Source organism: Hevea brasiliensis, unplaced genomic scaffold (genome assembly GCF_030052815.1).
Source record: "Hevea brasiliensis isolate MT/VB/25A 57/8 unplaced genomic scaffold, ASM3005281v1 Scaf1, whole genome shotgun sequence".
In the NCBI taxonomy this organism is placed as follows: Eukaryota; Viridiplantae; Streptophyta; class Magnoliopsida; order Malpighiales; family Euphorbiaceae; genus Hevea; species Hevea brasiliensis.
This window is the reverse complement of record NW_026614585.1, coordinates 8,967,188-8,992,816: the sequence shown is the minus strand read 5'-3', so window position 1 is coordinate 8,992,816 and position 25,629 is coordinate 8,967,188. Positions and strand designations below refer to the sequence as shown.

The following is a 25,629-nucleotide window of genomic DNA, read 5'->3' as shown; positions in this document are numbered from 1 at the left end:
ATATAATTATATTTTTCAAATTATAAAAATTGAATAAAATTTATATTAATGTTTAAAATAATAAAAATTAATTAATAATAATGATAAAAAAAAATTATTTACGACTGCTGGGCTGGTTTTTAGTTAATTTGATTACCATCCAACAATCTTATTCCGATAATTAGTCTATATTTTTATTTTAATTTTTTTTAAAAATGATATAATTTATTATATATTTATTGATGACCATATAATTTAGCATACTTTTTTGGTATAAAATGAAAATGTATGTTTTTATTAATTATATCTATTTAATATTAATTTTATTAGCATAATTATAATTTTTTAAAATGTTTTTAGAATTGAAATACTTTTAAGAAGTAAGCATTTGAGTTTGGCCCCATCCTCACGTGGTTTTTGGGTCGTAATGATGAACAATTTCTATTTCAGTTTTCTAAATTTTAATTATGTATTTATCTAAATGTAGGACACATAATAGAGTTTTAATTAATTATAAATTGCTAATTCAAACATAATTCTCACAATAAAATAAAATACTAAAATTAGAATTCTCATAAAAGAATTTAATTTTTTTTAATTTAAATTGTTCATTTTAAAAGAAATAAAAATTAAAATGATTATGTAAAAATTTACTTGTATTACTTTTTATAAAAGTATAAATGCAAGTTACAAGAAGCATGAAAAAGAAATTTGAAAATGATCATATTTTTCTAAAATTCACTATGAATTTCATTTTAAGAAAACTGATAGACAATTTATACTAATTTATTTATTAAGGTTTCGTTTCAATTAATAACATATAAAGTTAGTAATAGTACATAACAAACTGAAGACGCATTCAGCCATTGAGTGCAACACCCTGGTTCCTGCTCCAAGTGCAAATGAAGCCAATATCACAACCATTGTATTGTATTGTATTGTTTCAATTAATAACATATAATGTTAGTAATAGTACATAAGAAACTGAAGATGCATTCAGCCATGAGTGCAACACCCTGATTCCAGCTCCAAGTGCAAATGAAGCCAATATCACAACCATTGTATTGTACCTGTCAGCAACAGCAGCAATTTTCACGTCTAAAGTGTTACATTGACTTCCAAGGAGGAATTGGTCAAGATGATATCTTTTCCATTATCTGCTTTTGGGTGATCAACACAATCCAATTTGATCCTCACATGTAAAGGCTTCATAAAAGTGAGGTCCCTCAGATCGGCATTCGATTTTAACAGTTGAATGCATGCATCTCTTCTAATTCCTGTTATCCTCCCTGGATTCAAAATATCAGTTATTCTTGCTGCATAATTCTCCCGACTGTCGGCGTGTAAATCAGGATCTCCTCTAAGTTTCAGATACAATGCCGCATATATAATAACCTGTTGTATAAATAATATAAAACTATGAGCTTTTTACTGACCTTAGAAATTTAAAATAATCATATTGTTTTTCTTTCTATTATTTCCATCCTATGGGGAGGGGAGGAAGGAGAGAGTTCATTGTGACAGGTTAGCACCCTTTTAGGAGATAAAAGTTTCCTTCATTATTTATATTCTTAGAAATGGAACTAAGAAATGCCATTAATAATACAGATAGATGATAAAGCAATCTGAGAAGAATGTCCAGCTCACCAAGCAGCTGAGAGCAACCTACTTTGGTTTAGATGCCTCAACAATATTCCCTATTTTGGAATTGAATTTATTATGTTTTTGAGCTAATAGAATTCATTGATGAAAGTGTTAGTAGTATGTCCTAGAGCATATCATTTAGTATGTATATTGTATATATTTTATTAATAAAAGATAATTTCACTTTTCCGTTTACATAATATATTTATGTGTAATAGAAAAGGTCCTTGATTTTTTTTTAGAAATTATATTCTTAAGTTGTTAAGAATATGAGTGACAGTATTTCTAGCACAAAGTATCATAAATTGATTCACAATCGAGGATATTCACAATAAGGACATGATTTATCCAGAAAGATTGTAATCATGTTTGTTCCCAAAGTATTTATATGAGATATAAATAAGATGGAATTGTGAGTCTCATGCCATATAATAAACATGATAGACACTTATACATAATAAGTAGGCCGAACCATTGACGCATATGACAAGCACATGAAGTTTACTATTGTCAATGCATTGTCATATATCATATCAGTGCAGATAATCTTCAGACCTAAGATAACACAGTTATCTTGTATATAGGTGGTTTGAGTTTGACACTGCTTTCATACTTGTACTGTGTATGGGTATATGGGCATGTGTTGGCTCCTACTAGTTATATATGGAGGTAGATATTGATCAAGATGGAATCTGTTACCCTAAGTAAATAGGGATAAGGTCCTATATTCATTTAATTGTTCTTGATGTTTCAAGTTCCTGGCCAGGACAGACAGATTTAGTTAGAAAAGAGTTTCTGACAAGAAAATCTAATTAATCAAGAATAAGTATTCCTTATTACTGATTAGGTGGCCATGGCACGCTATGCTAAGTGTCAACCATAGTCTATGAGATGCCTAAAATGATTTAGAGAAATCATTTATAGTAAGAAAGAGTTCTGATAATATTAAGAGTTAATATCATATCTCATTGTCAATTAGTGACAAGCCTAGTGAGTCACACACATACACAAGATAATCACCAAGTAAAATGTGATTTAATTGATTAATTAAAGAGTTTAATTGATTAATTAAATAAGTTTTGTTTACAATAAGATTGCAAAGTCCCTAGTATGACTTGAAACCAAATCTAGGTTATTTAATGTATAGCATAAATTAAATTTATATTTAAAGTATTTAAATATGAATTTAATTATGAGAAATTAATTAATTGAGATTAATTAATTGATTTATATTTGATATACATTGATTAGAATAGGAGAAATAATGATTTTGGGCTAAGAACTCAAAATTACAACATAAGGGTAATTTGATCATTTCACATGGTGACATGTGGCACCATGAGATGGTGACACATGGCACCATATTAGCTTGCCATTTGTCTTCCTATCATGTAATGTGAAAATCCATATACATTTATTATTTATTATTATTTTATTTTAATTAACTAATAATAATTGAACATATTTATAAAAAATATATATATTTTATTGGATGGTCTGCTTATTTATTTCTAGATATATATAAATATTATTTTTGAAATTAAATATATATCTGTAATCTGAACAAACCAGTTCAATAATAACTCTTATCCCATCCTATACCTAATAGAACTCTTGAAATATATATATATACCCTAATCATCTCTTCTGCTAAACTTTGCTCTCAAAACCTATTTGTCACCTCCTTTTTCTATCAAATACTCTCAACAGAGAAACCCTAAATTTTTACTTCTCTAATCATCACTTTCGATTCTGTTTTCAAGGTAAGAATTCTCATTCCTTATTCAATAATGGGTGAATCTAATTTTATTTTATTTTCTTAATCTGTTACAACTACTCCATAAAATTATTTTTGATCATTGGTATTAAATTGTGTTCATCATAATTATTATTGGATAATAATATATATATATATATATATATATATATGTAAAGCTATAACTATTCGTCGTCCCATTCATCATGTAATCGTCCGTTCGTCTGTCCATCGTCCCATTCATCATGTGTATATATATATATATATAAATGGTTTTGCGGATTTGCGGTGTGCACGTGGGAGGAATGATAGCTTTACATATATATATATATATATATATATATATATATATATATAAACAAGAGTTATTATATTTTATTATTATTTGATATTTTTCTCTTATATTTTGGGTGTGTAGGAGATTTGAATATTCAATCAGTCAGTTGAAATTGTCTCTCTTCCATTGAAATAACTATTGTCTTGGAGGTTCCAGGTGAGTGGTAATTATAGTACATGGCACCGTTTTGTCCCTTTTAAAATTTCTTAGCATTAAGTTTGTTATTAAATGAAATTTTAAATCAATATTTTAACAATGATTTTATATGTGATTTTCTAAAGTTTTATTTTATTATTGAATTTTATTTCGATTTTGATTAAATAATTGATTTTGCCAACTATCTCTGCATTAGACCCATTAGGATTCCGGGAACAGGCCTTTAATGTATTTATATTGATTGATATTTGACTATAAAATTTACTGATGTGTTACTGAATTGATTTGAGATTGATTTGATTTTATTGAATTAATTTGAGACTGATTTGATTTTATTGAATTGATTTGAGATTGATTTGATTTTATTTACTCTCTGAAACTATTGAAATACACTATTGGAATTGTACTATCAGTTATTATTTGCTATCTGAAATTTTTTATTGATTTTGATAGATTTGTACAAATTGATTTTCTGTTTTGAATTGGTACCTGTGCCCAGTATCTGTTTCTGTTATCTGGCCCCGCCGTGTGGACTATCACGGTATTAGGTTGCATTGTCGAGTCATGCATCATTGCAGTTTATGGTTTGCATTAGTATCATATGCATTGATATCTGTGAAGGAGGAGGAAGGTATCTGATATCTGGTAGCGCGCTTACCATCTGACCTTTGGTGATGTGGGGTATCATCACCCTGGTGCACTGTACCATAAAAATTTTATTGAATGAATTTATTTTATATATATGTTTTACGAAATTATTTTATTAATGATTTTGACAGCATGAGCATGATTTTATTGAATAGAAATTTATTGTGAAATTAATCAAGCGTCTGCCTGTTCCTATTCCGTTGTGTGCTATAATTATCATTCACTGAGCATCTAGCTCAAACCACGTTTTCTCATATATCTGTTTTGGATCGGTAGAGAATTCTACGGTGATCCAAAATATTCAGTCCATTTTTCTGAAGAGGGACAACTTTGATTTGTTCTCATGGTATGCCCGAATTCATGTTTTCTCGGGCTAATAATTAGTTTAGTTTATTGAATAGTTTAAGTTTTTATTTGAAATCAGAGAGACTCATGATTTACTTATGGGATATTTATGATGTTTATTCAGCATTTCGTTTATTTGGATTTTGTCTATTTTTGGGATTAGTAAGTGACAATATATTCATTTAAGATACTCTGATAAGGCTTGCATGATTTAAGAATACTTAAATTATGCGCCGGTCACGGTTCAGAATTTTGGATCGTGACAAAGTTGGTATCAGAGCTCGGTTGAGGTCTAGTAAACTTGCGGAGCATAGGATCCTTAACGTCTTTTCAGTTTATCATTGCTTTAGATATCTGCGTCCTTCGTACTTTTTCACCTGTCTTAATTTGGCTCTTTCAATTTAATACTTGTTTATTAAAATGAATAGGTGCCTGTGTCTGTTAAACGTAAGAGGAGAGCTAGGGCCAAGGGTCTTAATGATGCAAACCTTGATCCAACAAGGGAGGTACCACCTCAAACTATTAATAAAAAAATCTGAACAAATGCCTATGGCTAAGACTGGGGCACAATCATTCATTTGTTTCTCCATACTTTTCCATGATATTTAGTATACCACCTACTTTGTTAGAGTATCCTTTATCTGTATCAACACCTATGAGGAACGCAATAGACACTGATATGGTGTATAGGGGATGTATAGTTCACATTGGAGATAGGAAATTAGCTACAGATCTTATTTCTTTAGATATATTTGAGTTTGATGAGATTTTAGGCATGGATTAGTTAGCCACTTATCACGTTTCATTGGATTGTCATAATAAAGTGGTACTCTTTAAAATTCCTGGGGAGGCAGAATTTCAATTTCAGGGAGATCACAATATAGCCTCTAGTAATCTTATCTCAGTAGTGAGTGCTAGACGATTATTGCAAAAGAGGTGTAAGGGATATCTAGCTTATGTTAGAGATGTTCAGGTAGAAGGTGCAGGTTTGGAGAATGTTGCAGTGGTTAAGGAGTTTCCTGATGTAATTTCCAGAAGATTTATCAAGTTTACCCCCGGAGCGAGAGGTAGAGTTTGGTATAGACTTAGTTCCTGGAACTGAGCCCATATCTATGCCTCCTTATCGTATGGCACCCGCAGAACTTAAGGAGTTGAAGGAGCAACTACAGGACCTACTAGATAAGGGGTTTATTCGCCCTAGTGTTTCTCCATGGGGTGCTCCTGTGTTATTTGTACGAAAGAAGGATGGGTCTTGGAGAATGTACATTGATTATAGGCAATTGAATAAGGTAACGGTGCGAAATAAGTATCCTCTTCCACGCATAGATGACCTGTTTGACCAACTTTAAGGTGCAAAGTATTTTTCCAAGATTGATCTTCGATCTGGGTATCATCAATTGAGAGTCAAAAAAGAAGACATACTCAAAACAGCCTTTAGGACTAGGTATGGACACTATGAATTTCTTGTAATGTCTTTTGGTCTTACCAATGCTCCGGCCACTTTTATGGATCTCATGAACAGAGTTTTCAAGCATTTCTTGGATCAATTTGTTATAGTGTTCATCGATGACATTCTAGTGTACTCAAAGAGTAAGGAGGAGCATGAACAGCATTTGAGAATTGTCCTTCAGACCTTACGAGAACACAAGCTATATGCCAAGTTCTCAAAATGTGAGTTTTGGTTAGATAGTGTGGCTTTCCTAGGCCATACAGTATCTAAGGATGGGGTGTGCGTTGATAAGAAGAAAGTTGAGGCAGTGCTTCATTGGCCTAGACCCACAACTGTGTCAGAGATTCGTAGTTTCTTGGGTTTAGCAGGGCATTATAGACGGTTTGTTCAAGACTTCTCTCGTATTGCAGCATCTTTAACTAAGTTGACACAGAAGAATGTGAAATCTCAGTGGTCTGAGGCTTGTGAAAAAAAAGTTTTCAGGAGCTTAAGACTTGTTTAACTACAGCACCAGTGTTAGCCCTTCCATCTGGATCAGGGGGTTATGTAGTATATTGTGATGCTTCTAGGATTGGTTTGGGATGTGTTTTGATGCAACATGGACAGGTTATTGCATATGCTTCACGTCAGTTGAAAAGGCACGAACAGAATTATCCAACTCATGATTTGGAAATGGCTGCAGTAATTTTTGCTTTGAAAATCTGGAGGCACTATCTGTATGGTGAGACTTGTGAAATCTTCACTGACCACAAAAGTCTCAAATACATCTTTGACCAACATGATCTTAATCTTAGGCAAAGAAGATGGGTAGAATTGCTGAAGGATTATGATTGCACCATACAGTATCACCCTGGAAAAGCTAATATAGTGGCTGATGCTCTAAGCAGGAAGTCTTCTGGTAGTTTAGCCCATATAACTACCAAGATGAGGCCTTTGATTGGTGAATTACATGAGTTGCTAGATCAGGGAGTAGAGTTTGAAATCATAGCTGGATCATTCTTAGCATATTTTCGAGTTAGGCCTATCTTGATTGATCGAATTAAGGCTGCTCAAAAGAGGGATTCTCAGCTGTGTGAGATTATAGATAATATTCATCAAGGCCAAGCTCAAGGATTCATGTTGAATGATGATGGAGTTCTTCGTTATGGCACTAGACTTTGTGTTCCCAATATTGATGAGTTGAGAAGAGAAATCATGGAGGCGGCACACCATTCTACTTACACAGTACACCCAGGTTCAACTAAGATGTACCGTGATTTAAGGGAGCATTATTGGTGGGGTGGCATGAAGAGGGATGTTGCAGACTTTGTTGCTAAATGTTTGACTTGTCAGCAGGTTAAAGCAGAACATCAGAGACCATCTGGGTTACTTCAGCCGTTGCCTATCCCTGAGTGGAAGTGGGAGCATATTGCCATGGACTTTCTTGTGGGTTTACCTAGTACACGAGGTGGTTACAATGCAATCTGGGTGATAGTGGACAGATTGACAAAATCTGCTCATTTCCTTCCTGTGAAGACTGCATATGACTTTGCTAAACTCGCACAGTTGTATATAAACAAGATTGTTAGTCTTCATGGAGTTCCAGTTTCCATTGTCTCTGATCGTGGTACTCAGTTTACTTCTCGATTTTGGAAGAAATTCCAAGAAGCTTTAGGAACACGAGTAGACTTTAGTACTGCTTTTCACCCGCAGACGGACGGACAGTCAGAAAGGACCATACAGACATTAGAGGACATGCTTCGTGCATGCGTTATGGATTTTGGTGGCTGTTGGGATCATCATTTGCCTTTAGTGGAGTTTGCTTATAATAACAGTTATCAGGCAAGTATAGAGATGGCTCCATATGAGACATTATATGGTCGAAAGTGCAAGTCACCGGTTTGTTGGGATGAAGTTGGAGAAAGAAGGCTTACTAGACCAGAGTTGATACAATTAACTTCAGAGAAGGTTCGACTAATTCGTAATCGACTTTTGACTGCTCAAAGTCGATAAAGAAGTTATGCTGACCCTAAGCGTAAAGATATAGAATTTATAATTTGTGATCATGTATTTCTGAGAGTTTCCCCTATGAAAGGAATCATGAGATTTGGGAAGAAAGGGAAGCTTAGCCCTCGTTTTGCTGGTCCATTTGAAATTTTGGAGAGAATTGGAGCAGTTGCTTACCGTTTAGCTCTTCCACCTGGTTTTGCACATGTACATCCAGTTTTCCATATTTCTATGCTTAGGAAGTATGTACCAGATCCATCTCATATTTTACAACCTCAAACCATGCAATTTAGGGATGATATGTCATATGAGGAGCAACCAGTAAAGATTTTAGATAAACAAATTAGGAAACTCCGGTCTAAGGAAGTGGCTTTGGTCAAAGTCTTGTGGCATAATCACTCAAGTAGTGAGGCCACATGGGAGGCAGAATCTGAAATGCGAGCCAAATATCCTCACTTATTTGATTCTTCAGGTTAGAATTTTGTCTATTCAAATTCGGGGACCGAATTTTTTTTTAAGGGGGGAAGTATGTGAAAATCCATATACATTTATTATTTATTATTATTTTATTTTAATTAACTAATAATAATTGAACATATTTATAAAAAATATATATATTTTATTGGATGGTCTGCTTATTTATTTCTAGATATATATAAATATTATTTTTGAAATTAAATATATATCTGTAATCTGAACAAACCAGTTCAATAATAACTCTTATCCCATCCTACACCTAATAGAACTCTTGAAATATATATATACCCTAATCATCTCTTCTGCTAAACTTTGCTCTCAAAACCTATTTGTCACCTCCTTTTTCTATCAAATACTCTCAACAGAGAAACCCTAAATTTTTACTTCTCTAATCATCACTTTCGATTCTGTTTTCAAGGTAAGAATTCTCATTCCTTATTCAATAATGGGTGAATCTAATTTTATTTTATTTTCTTAATCTGTTACAACTACTCCATAAAATTATTTTTGATCATTGGTATTAAATTGTGTTCATCATAATTATTATTGGATAATATATATATATATATATATATATATATATATATATATATATATATATATATGTAAAGCTATAACTATTCGTCGTCCCATTCATCATGTAATCGTCCGTTCGTCTGTCCATCGTCCCATTCATCATGTGTATATATATATATATAAATGGTTTTGCGGATTTGCGGTGTGCACGTGGGAGGAATGGTAGCTTTACATATATATATATATATATATATATATATATATATATATATATATATATATATATATAAACAAGAGTTATTATATTTTATTATTATTTGATATTTTTCTCTTATATTTTGGGTGTGTAGGAGATTTGAATATTCAATCAGTCAGTTGAAATTGTCTCTCTTCCATTGAAATAACTATTGTCTTGGAGGTTCCAGGTGAGTGGTAATTATAGTACATGGCACCGTTTTGTCTCTTTTAAAATTTCTTAGCATTAAGTTTGTTATTAAATGAAATTTTAAATCAATATTTTAACAATGATTTTATATGTGATTTTCTAAAGTTTTATTTTATTATTGAATTTTATTTCGATTTTGATTAAATAATTGATTTTGCCAACTATCTCTGCATTAGACCCATTAGGATTAGAATGTGCCTTTAATGTATTTATATTGATTGATATTTGACTATAAAATTTACTGATGTGTTACTGAATTGATTTGAGATTGATTTGATTTTATTGAATTGATTTGATTTTATTGAATTGATTTGAGATTGATTTGATTTTATTTACTCTCTGAAACTATTGAAATACACTATTGGAATTGTACTATCAGTTATTATTTGCTATCTGAAATTTTTTATTGATTTTGATAGATTTGTACAAATTGATTTTCTGTTTTGAATTGGTACCTGTGCCCGATTCATTTACATTATCCGCCCCGCCGTGTGGACTATCACGGTATTAGGTTGCATTGTTGAGTCATGCATCATTGCAGTTTATGGTTTGCATTAGTATCATATGCATTGATATCTGTGAAGGAGGAGGAAGGTATCTGATATCTGGTAGCGCGCTTACCATCTGACCTTTGGTGATGTGGGGTATCATCACCCTGGTGCACTGTACCATAAAAATTTTATTGAATGAATTTATTTTATATATATGTTTTACGAAATTATTTTATTAATGATTTTGACAGCATGAGCATGATTTTATTGAATAGAAATTTATTGTGAAATTAATCAAGCGTCTGCCTGTTCCTATTCCGTTGTGTGCTATAATTATCATTCACTGAGCATCTAGCTCAAACCACGTTTTCTCTGTCTGTTATCTGTTTCAGATCAGTAGAATTCTGCAGCTGATCCAAAATATTCAGTCCATTTTCTGAAGAGGGACAACTTTGATTTGTTCTCATGGTATGCCCGAATTCATGCTTTCTCGGGCTAATAATTAGTTTAGTTTATTGAACAGTTTAAGTTTTTATTTGAAATCTGTAGAGACTCCGCAGTTTACTTATGGGATATTTATGATGTTTATTCAGCATTTCGTTTATTTGGATTTTGTCTATTTTTGGGATTAGTAAGTGACAATATATTCATTTAAGATACTCTGATAAGGCTTGCATGATTTAAGAATACTTAAATTATGCGCCGGTCACGGTTCAGAATTTTGGGTCGTGACATGTAAGATGATCAAAGTCAAGATTAAGTCTAGCTTTGACACTTGGCTTAATGTGATTATGTCAATTAAAAATAAGATGCAATGTAGAGGTGACATATGGTATAAGGTTTAAGTGATGACCTAATCATAAAAGGGAAAAGAAAAGAAACACTCACTCTCTTATTTTCTCTCAAGGTGGCGGCACACTTTGTTCTTCCTCTCCTCTTCTTATTTTCTCATCAATTCAAAGAAAATTGTCCAAGTTCCTTTGAATTAAAAGTGCTAGAAATTGTTTCTAGTGTCCTATATACACATACAACATCCTAAAGGTAAGAACCCAATTTATAATTGGTTGGCAAGACTTGAGATGCAAGATTGGGGACTGCCCATTGGTGATATTGGTGTGGACAAGCTAGAGGGATAACATTTGGGGTCCTAGGTGCTTCCTAAAGGTGTCAATTACATCAATAGTACATCAAAAGGTTAGTGCACATATTCTTCTTTTAGACTAGGGTTCAATTGAATTAATTTGTTAATTCAAAAATCTTAAATGGCAAATGTAGATCCTAATATATATTAAAAGTGTTTTAATATGCAATTGAGCATTGAAATTAATTAGGCACATAATGGATATGGCATGATGCATGAAACTCTAGAAGAAATTTTTATATTCAATGCTCTAATCTAACAATTTACATGCTTCTGCTCCTTCAGAAAAAACTTGATAAATGGAAGTTGTTTTGAAGTTCAAAAAGTTTTAAGCATTATAAACAAGCTTTTTGTTGCATTGGCTGAAGACATTAGCAAAATGGGAGGTTTCTGATGAACTCATATTTGCGCAGAAAATTGTAGTGCGCACATACAAATGAAAAGTGAGAGAGAAGAAAAATAAATCTTAACAATCAAAAAGAGCATGATGAGTGGGCGTACCTCACTTGTTCCAGGACTTGTGTTAATGGCACAATCAATGTGAACCCTTCCATCTTCAGATTTGACATCTGAAGTTGTATTACCGTCTTCACCCGTAATCTCATATTCAGGAGTTGAAAAGGCCAGATTATCCAAATCATCATACCACTGTTGGGCAACACCAACCTGCAGGCATGCACCCATAAACTATAACCATAAGGCACTGGAAAAAGAGAAATTAGCAATGGCAAGTCAACAAGGATCAAAAAAGAAACAAATGAAAAATAAATAAATCAACAAATAAACAAAGCTAAAAAAACCTTCTCTGAGGATCCCTCTATACACTCTCTTCCTAAAACTTCAGTAGCAGCCCCCCTTGCCTGACGCCATATACATTCTTTTTGCAATGGTTCAACAAGCTCTACATCCATAGGGATATCAACATTTAACCGTATGTCAATCCTACCTGTTACAAACACAATTTTGCTAATATTCAATGATTTGCAGCATCAATAATAAATTATATAAGCAGCAAGAAACTTGGGATATGAAAATTAGTGTAGCTGGCATCTAAGCATCTCTGTGCATTCCTCCCCGCCCCCACCACCCACCCACCACCACCCCCCCCCCCCCCCAACCCAAAAGAAGAAAAAAATAAAAAATAAAAATAAAACCACCCTCTCTTTTAATTTTCTTGTTATCCAAATCAGGACAGGAGGGTCCAGATAGCTGCATGTGCAAATAATATAGCTGTTCAAGCACTTGATGCAACCAAAAAGTACACACTTGCGCTTGTCGACTCAACCAATCAACGACTTATGAAAAAGCAGTTCACAAGGAAGTAGAGGTGGCAAATAGATCTGGTTGGGTCACTTGTTTTGAATTTTTCAATTCAAAATAAATTATTTCCACCTACTCATATTTTAGGTGGGTTGGCCCTCAAATTTTTAAGACATCTCAGTTTTATGCAAGTTATGAATGAATTGGAATTGGATTTGCAAACTGGGTTAGAAATTGTCATCTTTACCAGGAAGTGTAGTTTTAAAAACAAACCAAAAACTCATCTCTATATTTAACCTCTTGTTTGGATGATGGTTTATAATAGTTTCCTATTGTATGGTATGGTCATACTCCTTGTTTGTTTAGATTGTTCCTGAAGAATGGTGGTTCTGGATTATAAAATGATAACCATCATTTTACTACAAGTTTCCAAACCACCAAATTGGTGGTTTGATGGTTTTAAATTTTTATATTCCCATTTTATACAAGAGCCATTTATATATCTAAAACAATAATAAGATATTTTAGTAATCGTCATTTTTATTTTACCGTACCATATCATCTAACTAAACAAGAAAACGTTATTAAAACATCTTATATCATACCATTTTTTTCAAATATATTAGCAACAAAAATCATACCAATAAATGCAACACTATAAGATATGATATATTAATAAACCACACTGCACTCAATCCAAATGAGTAAGAGTAAAGAAGTCTGCTGAAAATAGCTTGAGCAACTGTAATTGGATTATCCAAAAAATCCTTTGTTTGAAACCATGATAAAATTTCTTGCAGAAAATCAACCTTGCAAGCACTGGTAACTTTCCTGATATTATCAATACAGTTACTAAAGTGCTTAGGTTATCCATCAACATGATAATTATTACAGACAATGCCAGTTAAACAAAAAATTAACAATGGTTTAAGACGAGATGCAATGCTTATACATTCAAGTTAATATTTTTATTCAGATGTTATTCACATGGAAAGTCAATCAACCATATTTGAGAACTTTATTTAACATCAAATTCAAGAAGGAGATATGTGAATAAAATTTTAAGCAACAGAGTTTTTTTTTATTTGAACTGAGCATCAAAGTTAAAAAAGAACTCCAGTCAAATGCATTGTTTGCTATATTTATATTTTACTCCAAGTTGGATGCAGCAAAATTTTTCTTTCCTGTCTGAAATAAATAAATCAACAACTATCAACAGTAAAATACCTGGCAACGAGCTGAAAGATTGAAGATGATCAGTCCATCCTCTGCGGCATGGAGCTCTGTCAAACCAGTGGAAAAAAATTGAAACCATATATATACATATATAGGTGGAGTTCAGAATGAATCAATTTGACAGACAGCTGATATATTGGCTGGAAAAAGGGAAAAAACGAACATTACAATGATCAAATCACACAGGGATTTAAAAGGAAAGAAGTTAGCACAAACTCACCCTCTTGAAGTACTGAGAGGTTTGGGGGAGGGGAATGGTACACAGGTTGAATTCAGAAGCATGATAGAACTTAAGTATAATTACTTACTCAGAAAAAACTCTCTCCAAATGAAAGGATGCCCAATAAGGAAATCCAAGGATCCCAAAATTTGAAAACTGGAAGTTTGAACAGACTCCTGATTCTCTATCTAGTTTCAGCACCCTCTGTGCAACTTCAAGTAAGTATTGTGATAAATGAGTAATAACTAAAACCAAATGATTGGTGAAAATAAGAAGACAACAAACTAATGTGCTTCGTACCTGTGTCACACACAACTATGAGATTATGAAAGGTTGTTACAGCTGATATTAGACTAGCAAATGGAAAAACCTTTGGAGAGGAATCAGCATTAATACAACGCTGCAGCCAATCACTTGGCATCTGTTTCAAGAGGGATACTTTATCCATGATCAACTGTCCATAGGTCTCCAAGATCTTGGGAAATCCTTTTCAGTATTTGAACAAGCAAATGTCAGAGGTAAATAGTTGACCTATAAACTATAATGCAGCATAGGGAAAAAGATAGAAAATCAATTTCAAACCTTTGATACATTCTTTTATTTCTCCCGAAGCCAAATCCATGATCCATAGGGTTTCAAAGCTGCGAATAAAAACAAAATTTACCATATTAATCCTTATGTCAAAGATTACCTAAAAAGAACCAGGAAAAACATTAGATAAGAAGGTCACAAGTTGGCTTTAAGGTATTTAGACTCATTAAATTGAGATAGATGAATTAATACCAAATCATTCCTGGCAAAAGTCTTCTAAAATTAGATCTTTAATAGACATCCAATGTAAGTGATTGCTCTTTAGTTCAAGTTAGAGGATCTATTACTCAAAATGCACATCCTTGTTTTAACCTAAAATGACAAAATGTTGTGGGCATAGACAGAAACTTAATTCATAGATTGTAATACTTACTACTACAGCAAAAACACAAAAAGCAGCATAGAGCCTACTGCTTATTATAAAAAATAAAAATAATAAAATAAAACACAAATTAATAACAAGAAAATCATCTTTTACCTGCGGTTGATGATTAAGAAACTATCATCTACTGATTTCAAAAGATGCCAGGGGAAAACCAGCAATTGGGAATCAAATTCTTTGGACTTCGAATCAATCTTCGTTGCAAAACCCACTTTATTTGCAATCCAGGTCCATACACTATTATTTTTATTGACACTACAAGTGGGATAAAGAGTCTCTAAAACTCGCCTCTTCATATCAGCTCTCCGGATAGCTTGGTTCTTAGGAATATCAATCATTAAAGTAAAAATTGTAAGTTCCAAAATCATCTAAAAACAGCAAGATATACTTTCTTGAAAAACAAGCCAACAAAATAAATGAAGCTTCCATCTTTTTTAAAAGCAATTGTGTATGTTACAGTAAAACAAGATCCTCTCTTAAGCATCAACTTACACACAAATTTGAAATCCTTCGGTTAAGAAAAAAGATTGCAAATAAAATTATTATATGCAACAAATCAATAACATTTTACCCCATTATATAAAAATACAATACTAGTGATATTTACAATTCATAAGCATTAGCTGATAAATGTGAATATAATTGGAACCCGCACTAATTCCCATTATAGAACTAGTGTGAACGCATAAAGAAAAGAGCTGGTTTAACAGATAATTGTTCAGCATAAGCTATAGAATAGGCTCTCATCAGAAAGTGGTCAGCTCATCAACAGAGCATGTCAAAATTGATGCATCAGATATAAAAGACCCATCAGTTCCATAATATTGTATATCATTCAAAAGCTTCAGAATGCATACCTCCGAATCTACAATATATAGGCAATCCTCAGCATCATGATAAAAGGAACCAGCAGGTCGCAGTAGTTTGGCAGACTCAAATTCTCCATCCTCAAAACCTGGGGATGAACCAATCTGACATATGAAAATGTAAGTCTAAATCTAAGCTTTGTTTTCATCTAAATTTTCATCTTTTGGAATTGTAATGGAATGCCTTAAATATGGATAATAACAAAACAAAACAGAAAAGTGATAAGAAAAAAAATCATAAGGTGACATCAATTGAAGCCCTTTAAAATATAAACAACCAAAACAGTTCAAATTACTTCACCAACCTATATCCACAGGATAAACCCAAATATATTGATAATGGATTGATGCTGAACATGGGACTCACTTTGAAAGTCCATGTGGAATCAAATACACATTAACCATGCTTCAGAATAGTACCAAATACTCAATTTGTAAGAAATGAAGATAGCCAGATGATGAAAACAATGATCAGTATGCACAAGGACTCAGTTTGTCACAGAAAGGAAATCACCAGCACACATTATTTGCTACTGAAGGACCTTAAAATACTTTTAAAAAATTAATTGCAGTTGGACTCATACACAATTGATACAACTTCAATACATACACAGTCCATAATCTTTCCATTCCCATCCAATATGATAATCCGATGATGATTGCTGTCGGAAAGGAATAAGCGATCACTACTTTCATCTGCAGAGATGCAGCCTGTGGAAAAAGCAACGCAGGTTTTGAGAAAAGAATATTGAAAGCCAATAAATTACATATATGCTCCAACTCCTTTTTAGGATAAGTAGGATTGTAGTTCAGGTACCCAAGCCTACCACTACATAACCCTTTACCATGAAGCCAAGGATCAGGGGATAAAATATGCATGAACTTATCCTGGATGCTATTCATCTTTGAAATAAAAATCTACTCTTGCCTCTTAAAAGGTTGAACAGAATAGCAGTCAGGTTAGTCAGGCAGGTCTAGATGAGGTTATTTTGGGTTCAGGTTGATTTGGGTTGGTCCAACTTTGGATTCAGACCAGTTATTTCAGGTTAACACACAGTTCAAATTTTTTAAATGCAAGATAATATTAAACAAAACAAAAAAAGAAACATAAAAGAAAATAGAACCATTATGGAAAACGTCCATATCTTTATTTACCTATTCAAAAGTCATTTTTAAGTTTAAGATAGAACGGAAGATAAATAAAAAAGAATAGGAAAGCATATTTCTATACCATATAATAATATAAAATACTAAAGTATTATATTAATATTGAAAACTAGTATACTACAAAACATGATTGATAGAATGCTTACAAAATAATATGCACATGATATGCATATAAACCAAATGTATATATACATTTATATACCATCCTAATTCCTAACTCATATTCTGCTTAGGTATATAGCTCAATTAGATCATATGTAGCCAGGTCCCAAGCCTAGATAAAAGAGGATAGTTGCATTAGGTAACAACTAGTGTAAACTTTGTCACATCTCATTATATAGATCCATACACATAAAAAAATACGAATCATTTTCATTTTATGTTTCTTCAGCAGTAAAGAGAGGGGGAAATAATCAATTATAGCTATTTTTGAAAACAATATAAAAATGGTTACTCAATAGTCATTTTTAGAAAGGAAATTTCTTTCATGAGTCAAAAAAGAGGGAGAGAGCCAACTCATCAGGTCACCATCTATTGAGGTCAGAGTGATTTAAAATAGGTGTCAGCATGGTTTTCAAACCAAATAAAAATCTTGGTCATAGAGCTAAGTAGATTTTTACTTCATATTTAGCTAGACTAGATAAAGTCCGTAATGAAAGCATTAGAGAAAAGGTAGGAGTGTGCCAATTGAGGATAAGTTGAGAGAAAGGAGATTGAGGTGGTTTGGTCATGTGAAGCGTAGACATACGGAGGCTCTTATTAGACAAGTAGAGCACATTCGGGTAGAGGATAGAAGGAAAAAAAGGGATAGACCTAAATTGACTTGGAGGAGAGTAGTACAACATGACCTAGAAGCATTACACATTTCTGAGGATTTAACCCAAAATCGTTTATAGTGGAGAAAGTGAATCCATATAGCCGACCCCAAATTTTTGGGATAAAGGCTTAGTTGAGTTGAGTTGAGAATTTTGCTATACAACCAAAAAAGCAAAATTTGACTTTGATGATACCATAAGAAGACATACAATTACATGATAAGGCCAAAACAAAAAGCCAAGGAAACCTCTACCTGGGAAGTAGAGGAGCATATTTTGCAGAGAAGAGGGAAAATCTGGTTCCTTAATGCCTTCAGCTTGTTTCACCCAAGTGCTCTTCAACTTGTATGAACTATAATTTTCATTGTCAACATTCCCAATCTGTTGCACGTTTAGCTCCTCAATTCCTGAAAAAGAGTACTTAGTGAGAAAATGAACATATAAATTAATGTCTTTATGAATGTTTGCACATAAATTATGCACATGATACATATAAGCAGATATATTGAATTTTTTCCCAAAATTCAAGTTGTCACCATATCCAAACAAAGATTATAGTAAAAAAATTTGAATATAATGAAAAAGAAGAGGAAACAGTTCAATAACTGTGATAATCATATTAAGAAATAGGAATTTCAGCGAAAAAATATTCAGTGAAATTCCAATCCAAGACATGATAAATAAAATGGAAAGACAAAGATGCTGGATGGGACAAAGAAATAAGGGGGTTAGTCGGGTGGTGGTGCTTTGGGGTATTGTTGGGGGTGGGAGGGGAGCAACTAGTTCAATTTGGATTTAAAATCTAGTTTTAAACTTCTTTTCTTATCTGATGCCACATTCATATTTGCATTTGCTCAAAATTTAAAAACTTATCCAAATTCAACAAATTAAATGTTAGAAAAAAAAAATTTTATTTACCTTAATATAACAACAATAACAATGAAGAACAAAGTACAACCAGCAAGGAATGAAACTTGAGATAATAGTTGAAGGACAGTTAACCATCCGAACACCAAAATAAACAATTAAATATAAGAACTCAAAAAAATATTTCTAGGCAAGTAATTTGTACAATATGAAATGCTTCCAATTGTAAAATTGAAGACAAAAATGGCTCATCTAAATTATGGTGTGCAGGAGGAAAGAAAGAAGTATTTAGGTCAGCTAAAATGTTGTGGAATTACACATGACAAAGTGATGTAGAACACAATAGAACACTCAAAGGGGAAAAAGAAATAAACTTTCAAATTTTATTAATTCTCAATTGGCAATATCATTATCAATAATAATAAGTTCTAATAAAATACCTAGATGCAGTGTTATCAAGGCGAAAGGCGACACTAAGGCGATAGAGTACTCTATGGCCTTAGGCGAGAGGCGAGAGGCGAGGCGAGGGCCTTTGTGAAGCAAGGCGCCATAACCTTAATTGTTTAAATTTTATATATATATATACACTTTTAAATAGTTGATAAGTAAAAAAACATATTAAAAAGAAAAAAAATAATTATTTACACTATGTTTATATCTAAAATAAGAGAAATTGACAAGACAAAAGTAAAACTAATTAATCTAACAACTAATTAACAATAATAAGAAGTAAAAAGTAAACTAATTAACAACAAAGTAATAATGTCTATATAAATTACACAATTACCTATCAAGAATAAAAAGAAAATATTCAAATTAATAATAAATTAATAATACCCATATAAAATAAACATCTAATATTTAATTAACAAAAAAAAAACAAAATTAATCAAACTAAAACTAATTAATAAGAATAACAAGTAAAAGGTAAACTAATTAAATAACAAATTAACAATACCCATATAAATTAAATAATTAATTAACAATAATAAGAAGATAAAAAATTAAATTAACAATAAATTAATAATATCTATATAAAATAAATAATTAATTGACAAATAATGTTTAATTAACAAGGTAAAAAGTAAAACTAATCAAAATCAAATTAACAAGAATAACAAATAAAAATTAAACTAATTACCAACAAATCAACAATACCCATATTAATTAATCAACTAATTAAATAATAATACAAAGTAAAATAATCAATTTACCAATACTCATAAATTTTAAATAATTAATTAACAAGAATAAAAAATAAAATAATTAAATTAACAAATAAACAATTAATTAATAATAACTAATTAATAATAAGGAGAAGGAAAAAAAATAAAAAAAATAAAAAGGGACTGCACTGCTGAAAGAAGGAGAGGTGAGGGGAAAAAAAAAAGAAAAAAAATAAAAATAAAAAGGGACTGCACTGCTGAAAGAAGAAGGAGAGGTGAGGGGAAAAAAAAAAAGAAAAATAAAAAACATTACGCAGGAGGAAAGAAGAAAAGTGGAGAGGGAGAAAGTAAAAAAGAAAAAGACGTGGTGAGAGTGAGAGAGAGATCGATCTCTGAAAGAAAGAAGAAGAAGTTGTGACTCGTGAGAGAGAGAGATCGGAGCGAGGAAAGAAGAAGAAGAAGAAGAAGAAGAAGAAGAAAAGAGAGAGGGCGTAGTGGCGTACCTGTCCTGACTCTCGAAAGGAAGAACCCTGATGATCTGATCTGTCCCTGTCATCGTGAAGTCGAGGAAGAGACGTGAGGTTGAGGCGTCTGCGATGCTCTGTTGTCTTCGTGAGGTTGAGGAAAAGCAGCTGTGCTGAGGGAGTGGTGTGGGTTTATTTTTTTTTTAATTAAAAAAAAAAAAAAAACTTACCGTTGCTGTGAAGAGGCGTCGCCTCTCGCCTGCGTCGCCTCTCGCCCCTCGGCCGAGGCGCCTCCCAAAGTCCATGAGGCGTTCGGTCCGAGGCGACAGAGGTGCGCCTCGCATCGCCTGGCGCCTCGCCTGGGCGCCTCGCTCGCCTTTGATAACACTGCCTAGATGACGCATGTATTTATGCAATAATAACTAGTCCTACTAGACACTAGTACTAGGATTAGGAATCCCAAAATAAGAAAATACTAAACCAATCTAATTAGGAATACAAAACCAACACTAACTAGGAAAATACTAAACCTAATAGAACTCTTTAACGGCCTGTTCACTTGTTGAAAACAGTTCTCTATTTTTCATTTTCCTTTTTCTAAGACAACTCAAATTTTTATTTTCCATAGAAAACAAGGGAAAATATGAAAAATATGTTCACCTATGAATAATTCAATAATAGAAAACAATGTTCCAATTCAAAAAAATTTTAAAAAAAATATTCATATCTTTCATTATTAAAAAAAATATATATTTATTATAAAATATATTTAGAATTTTTTTTTTTAATTTTTTAATATGTATTATTCATTTATTTTTCTAATAATATGATTAATTTTTATCATTGTAAATAAATATTTTCCCAAATAATTACTTAATTTTAGTTATTAAAAAATTATAACATAATTTTGATTATAGAAAAATCATTGTTTTATATTTGGAAAACAAGACTTTTTTTATGAAGAAAAACAATGAAAAATAACTTTCCAAATATTAGTTAAAATTTGAGTAACTGAAAAAAATGTTTTCCACTCCTCCATTTGAAAAACTAATATATGTGAACATGAAACTCTTTTTTCAAAAAACTACTCCAGTTTTCCAAAAGTGAACAGGGCCTAAATATTCCTAAATAATAGAAATACTACTTCCTAATAAATTTCCTAAATAACAGAAACTTAAACTTCTTAATTTTACAATGAAAAATTAAAATCAAAATAATTCCTAAGTCTAGACTTTCTTGACTGCATCGCAGGATATCATGTCTGATAAAAATTGCTCACTAATAAGCAAAAACTATTATGTTGCAAGAAAAGCTTTTCATTTTAGATAGTAAAAGAAAAATATAAACATATACCTTTATTAAGCATTCCAAGATCCAAATCCTTCTCATGATAAATAACAGGACTCCTAGAATCTCTGAATAAAATATAGCATGCTCCATTTTCCATCTAAATACATCAACAAAACAATGTGTAAGTTATACTACATACAACTATCCAATATTAAGAAACAATAACATCAATAAGGAACTCAACCAGCAATATTCAAATAAATAAATAAACAAATAAATCTCAGCTTATGACAAGATTGGCTAATAATTGTATTGCTCAAAATCAATATGCATGTATGAATATGTGCTTGAATACAGAATACAACAACTTATTATAAATATGCCTCAATCCCAACTACATGAAATCAATTATATGTACCCTTTCACACAATTCCTATATATTTAGAACAAATTTTTATTTGAATAAAATTAAATATTTCCTTGCTTTTGCTGAAATTTTTTTATTTGTCAATATTATAAACAGACAAATGCTTACATGCTAGCAATTTTTCACATGCATTACACATGATGCTTTATGATATTTAATGTGCAATTTTTAATCATGCACACATATGAATAACCTCATTTTTCTAAAAACCTGATATTCTTGTACAAGAATATAGAAATGTCAAATTCATTTCCCATCACAGTTCTTTTAGTTATTATTCTATTAGATGTAAATGTAAGTAATGCAAGAAAAATTTGACACTGATTTGAAATTAACTAAAGTATATGTTTTATATGCATAGCTATTTTTTAAGTCGGAAAACTATTGATACAAGGAAATAACCAAATAGATACACATAAACGTAATATCAGATTCAGGGCATTATGAATACAAAAATATAAGACGCCTTGGCATCCCTCCTCGCTAGTCTTATGCTCTCTTGCCTTAACCTATTTATCCATAACAAAAAAAGATTGCAAAATGCAATAACCAAAACAAAGACCAAAGCATATTAACTTGTATTATATGAGCACAGAGACAACTAAACAAACTTAAAATTATTCCAGTACTTTTCATAACTATTCATCATCATTTGCTAGGACTCAACATCATTATGTCAACAAATTGAAAAGCATATCAATTCAATAAACTAGTTATACCAATAAGTAACACCCATAAATAAATTTGTATAGACGTACTAATTTGCAAAATATAACCATGTCCAGAATCTATTGGCAGATATTATTTATTTAAGAGCACAGGAAAATAGAAACAGTTCTTGATATATACGGTAAGAGAGTACAAGGAGTTCAAACATTGGCAGGTGGTAACAAAACACAACAAATCCTTTTATTATAAGAAAGAGATTTATATCAACAGAACCAAAAATACATCTAACCAACAACGTGTATGTGTGTGTAATCTAATCCAACTCCTGCCATATCCCAATAACACAAGAACCAACATAAATTTGTAGGCAAAGGCTATAGCCATCCCGGAAAATACAATTTTTGGATGCAAAACATCTTATTTCTATAATTTTGAGTTTAAATTAAGTATTATTTCTCACCTCTAAAAAGTTCTTGTTGGACAATAGAATGGGAAATGTTATGTACTCCTTCATTATCAATTCAATAAGGTAAGCTTGAACAGCGGCATATCCAATCGAATTTCCAGAATGGAAGCCCATTACACAAAGCTCAGGATATCTAGCATGACAAAAGAAATAACATTTTCCGAGTAAATCATCTATTAAATCTAATTCATCCAAATTTAATAACTTAAAGAAGCAAATATTTGATATTCTCTTACTTCCGCTGAAGTGACTTGATTTTTTCAATCATAAGAACTATTTGAGAATTCTCAAAGAATTGTCCAGCAAGAACCAAAAAGGTTCCATCTTCCTTGAAGCAATCTTTTTCTCCTTCAACTCTATTTAACCAACAATGATCTGGGCCTGCACAAGTCATTCCAAAAGTTAAATAAGAATTCATTTCAATCACTTCTGCAATATAACTTATCAGTCAATCCAATCTATTTCTTGCAGCCCAATATATAAAACAGGTAAAATTAAAAAAGAAAAAACTAAAAAATTAGTGTAAATGAATACTAGTTTTTGTTTCAACCTTGAAGCTCACAAAAAGTGGACTGGATGACAGACAATATATCATCAACATGCAGAGTAGACTCATTTGTCACTTGTGATATTGCTGGTACCTGAAAGTAACTGCCATTCATAAGTTAGGCAAAATTAATAACCCAAAATCACCAATAATTACTGTGAAGTACTCAAATGACAAAAAACAAAAAGAAACTGATCAAAATCACACGGGAATAATAAAAGTGTGATGCAACTAATTACCTCTGAGAATGAAACCCTTTATCCAGAATCCTCCAATCACTAATTTTATAATCGTCTGAGTGATGCACTGGGATAAAAAAGGAAGCTGAGCAAAAGTTTATGACTTCTTTAGATTGCTGTAAATGATTACCTGCCAATATTAAAAAGAGGAAGAATTAGATATATCACTGTGCATCTCTATGAATCAATTACAAATTTATAAAAATAAAAATGCAAGGCCAACCTGGGAAAATCCGAGACAACAGCACTGAAATTTGTCTCAAATGTCGGTATCTAAGAGACATTTTCTCAGAGAAAATTTATGTTAAGCTGGAGTTAGATACAACATATTCTCAAACTTGCACCATCACAAACTGCAAAAAATAACCACAAAAACCATACCAAAAAAAAATTATTTGAGGACCCATGCAAGGGTGGGGAAATGGAAAATGGCAGGGAAAAATAGCATAGGAAACTTTGAATAATGCTTTGCTTCATAGTTCTTACCCATATCAAACATAAAAAACTTCCTCACGATATAAATATAATTGCCATCTGTCTTCCCCATTTGCTCACTCAGGAGAAGTAATTATTAATGCATCACCCTTTACCTAATATTTATGCCTTGAAATTGCAAATAGTATGTTCCCAGATTTCCTCACAACCCCTAACACAAACTGCCAATTTACTGCCGAGTTTCTATGTAAAAATACACATTGTACCATCACTATTTTTACATTCCTTTGCTAAGGTAGCTTCATTTCCTCAAATCTAAATAAACAATAACTTCAAGAGGATGCCCCCTTGACTTCCATTTGATATAAATGCACAAAACAAAAAGCTCCAGATACGAAAGAATCAATAAATATCCTGAAATTATACCACCCCCTCTCCTCCCCCTCCCCCCACATTTTTAAGTCATTGTCTGACACTAACTAGGAGGAAAATGAACATAAAGCTCTCATTTTGGCAAAATCCCATTAAGGAATACTACCAATAACAATCAGCAAGCCATCTTCACATCTTTGCTAAACCTCATTTAACTCTCAATACAGACCACTGCTTTATAAAAAAAAAATAATTAAAATAAAAAATTTATTAAAAAAAAGAGCACAAACCTCATTGAACAATTAGGGTTTAGATTATCTCTGTCGGGAACTCCGTCCAGACCACAGTTTTCGTTCTCGTTTACCATTTTCCGATCATTTTTGGTCCTCTTCCTCTCTAAAATCTCACCCTCTCGTTTACAAGCTTACTGAATCTAAAATCAAGTAGCTGAGCTGAGACAGAGTGGCGGAGGTTTTGAAATGGCGGCTCTCGGCTAAGTAAAATTGAGGATCTTATTTTTCCTTGGGCTTTGGGGATTTCCATTTCGAAGATGGGCCGGTGACCCAAAAAAAAAACAATTGCAATAATGCAATATTAGCGACACGTCTTTTATGCTTTATAGGTTACAGAAATTTGAAAATTTTTACACTGCCATATTTTTTCCAGAAAAATAATTTGTATGCGAAAATAAAATTATTTTTGAAATAAAAATATTCATTATTATTTAATTATTATATTAAATTAATAATATATATTTATATTACGTATATATAAAATTG

The 25,629-nt window shown here is 31.9% G+C and overlaps 1 protein-coding gene and 1 long non-coding RNA gene across 4 annotated transcripts; both read right to left on the bottom strand.

The window, feature by feature from the left end:
• Positions 1–747: 747 nt before the first annotated feature.
• On the bottom strand, positions 748–25,340 carry LOC110644114 (uncharacterized). 2 transcript variants are annotated; one of them, XM_058141289.1, is made up of 18 exons: positions 25,141–25,340; positions 24,267–24,396; positions 24,044–24,173; positions 23,808–23,908; positions 23,494–23,638; positions 23,252–23,390; positions 21,759–21,852; positions 18,163–18,315; positions 16,537–16,637; positions 15,918–16,031; positions 15,157–15,380; positions 14,670–14,728; positions 14,388–14,573; positions 14,176–14,299; positions 13,859–13,914; positions 12,172–12,317; positions 11,873–12,037; positions 748–1,374 (listed from the first exon to the last, which is right to left on the bottom strand). In XM_058141289.1, exons 2-18 carry the CDS (start codon positions 24,325–24,327, stop codon positions 1,078–1,080), a joined length of 2,295 nt encoding a protein of 764 aa, XP_057997272.1. In that variant the 5' UTR covers positions 24,328–24,396; positions 25,141–25,340; the 3' UTR covers positions 748–1,077. The 2 variants fall into 2 exon arrangements, with proteins under 2 accessions (XP_057997272.1, XP_057997273.1); XM_058141290.1 differs by lacking the exons at positions 24,267–24,396; positions 25,141–25,340 and having other exon boundaries at positions 23,808–23,898.
• Positions 20,445–20,685, bottom strand: LOC131176293 (uncharacterized). Of its 2 annotated transcripts, none has more exons than XR_009146416.1 (2): positions 20,636–20,685; positions 20,445–20,578 (listed from the first exon to the last, which is right to left on the bottom strand). It is a non-coding gene; the product is annotated as an uncharacterized LOC131176293 (long non-coding RNA). The 2 variants fall into 2 exon arrangements; XR_009146417.1 differs by having other exon boundaries at positions 20,445–20,573; positions 20,636–20,684.
• Positions 25,341–25,629: the final 289 nt, after the last annotated feature.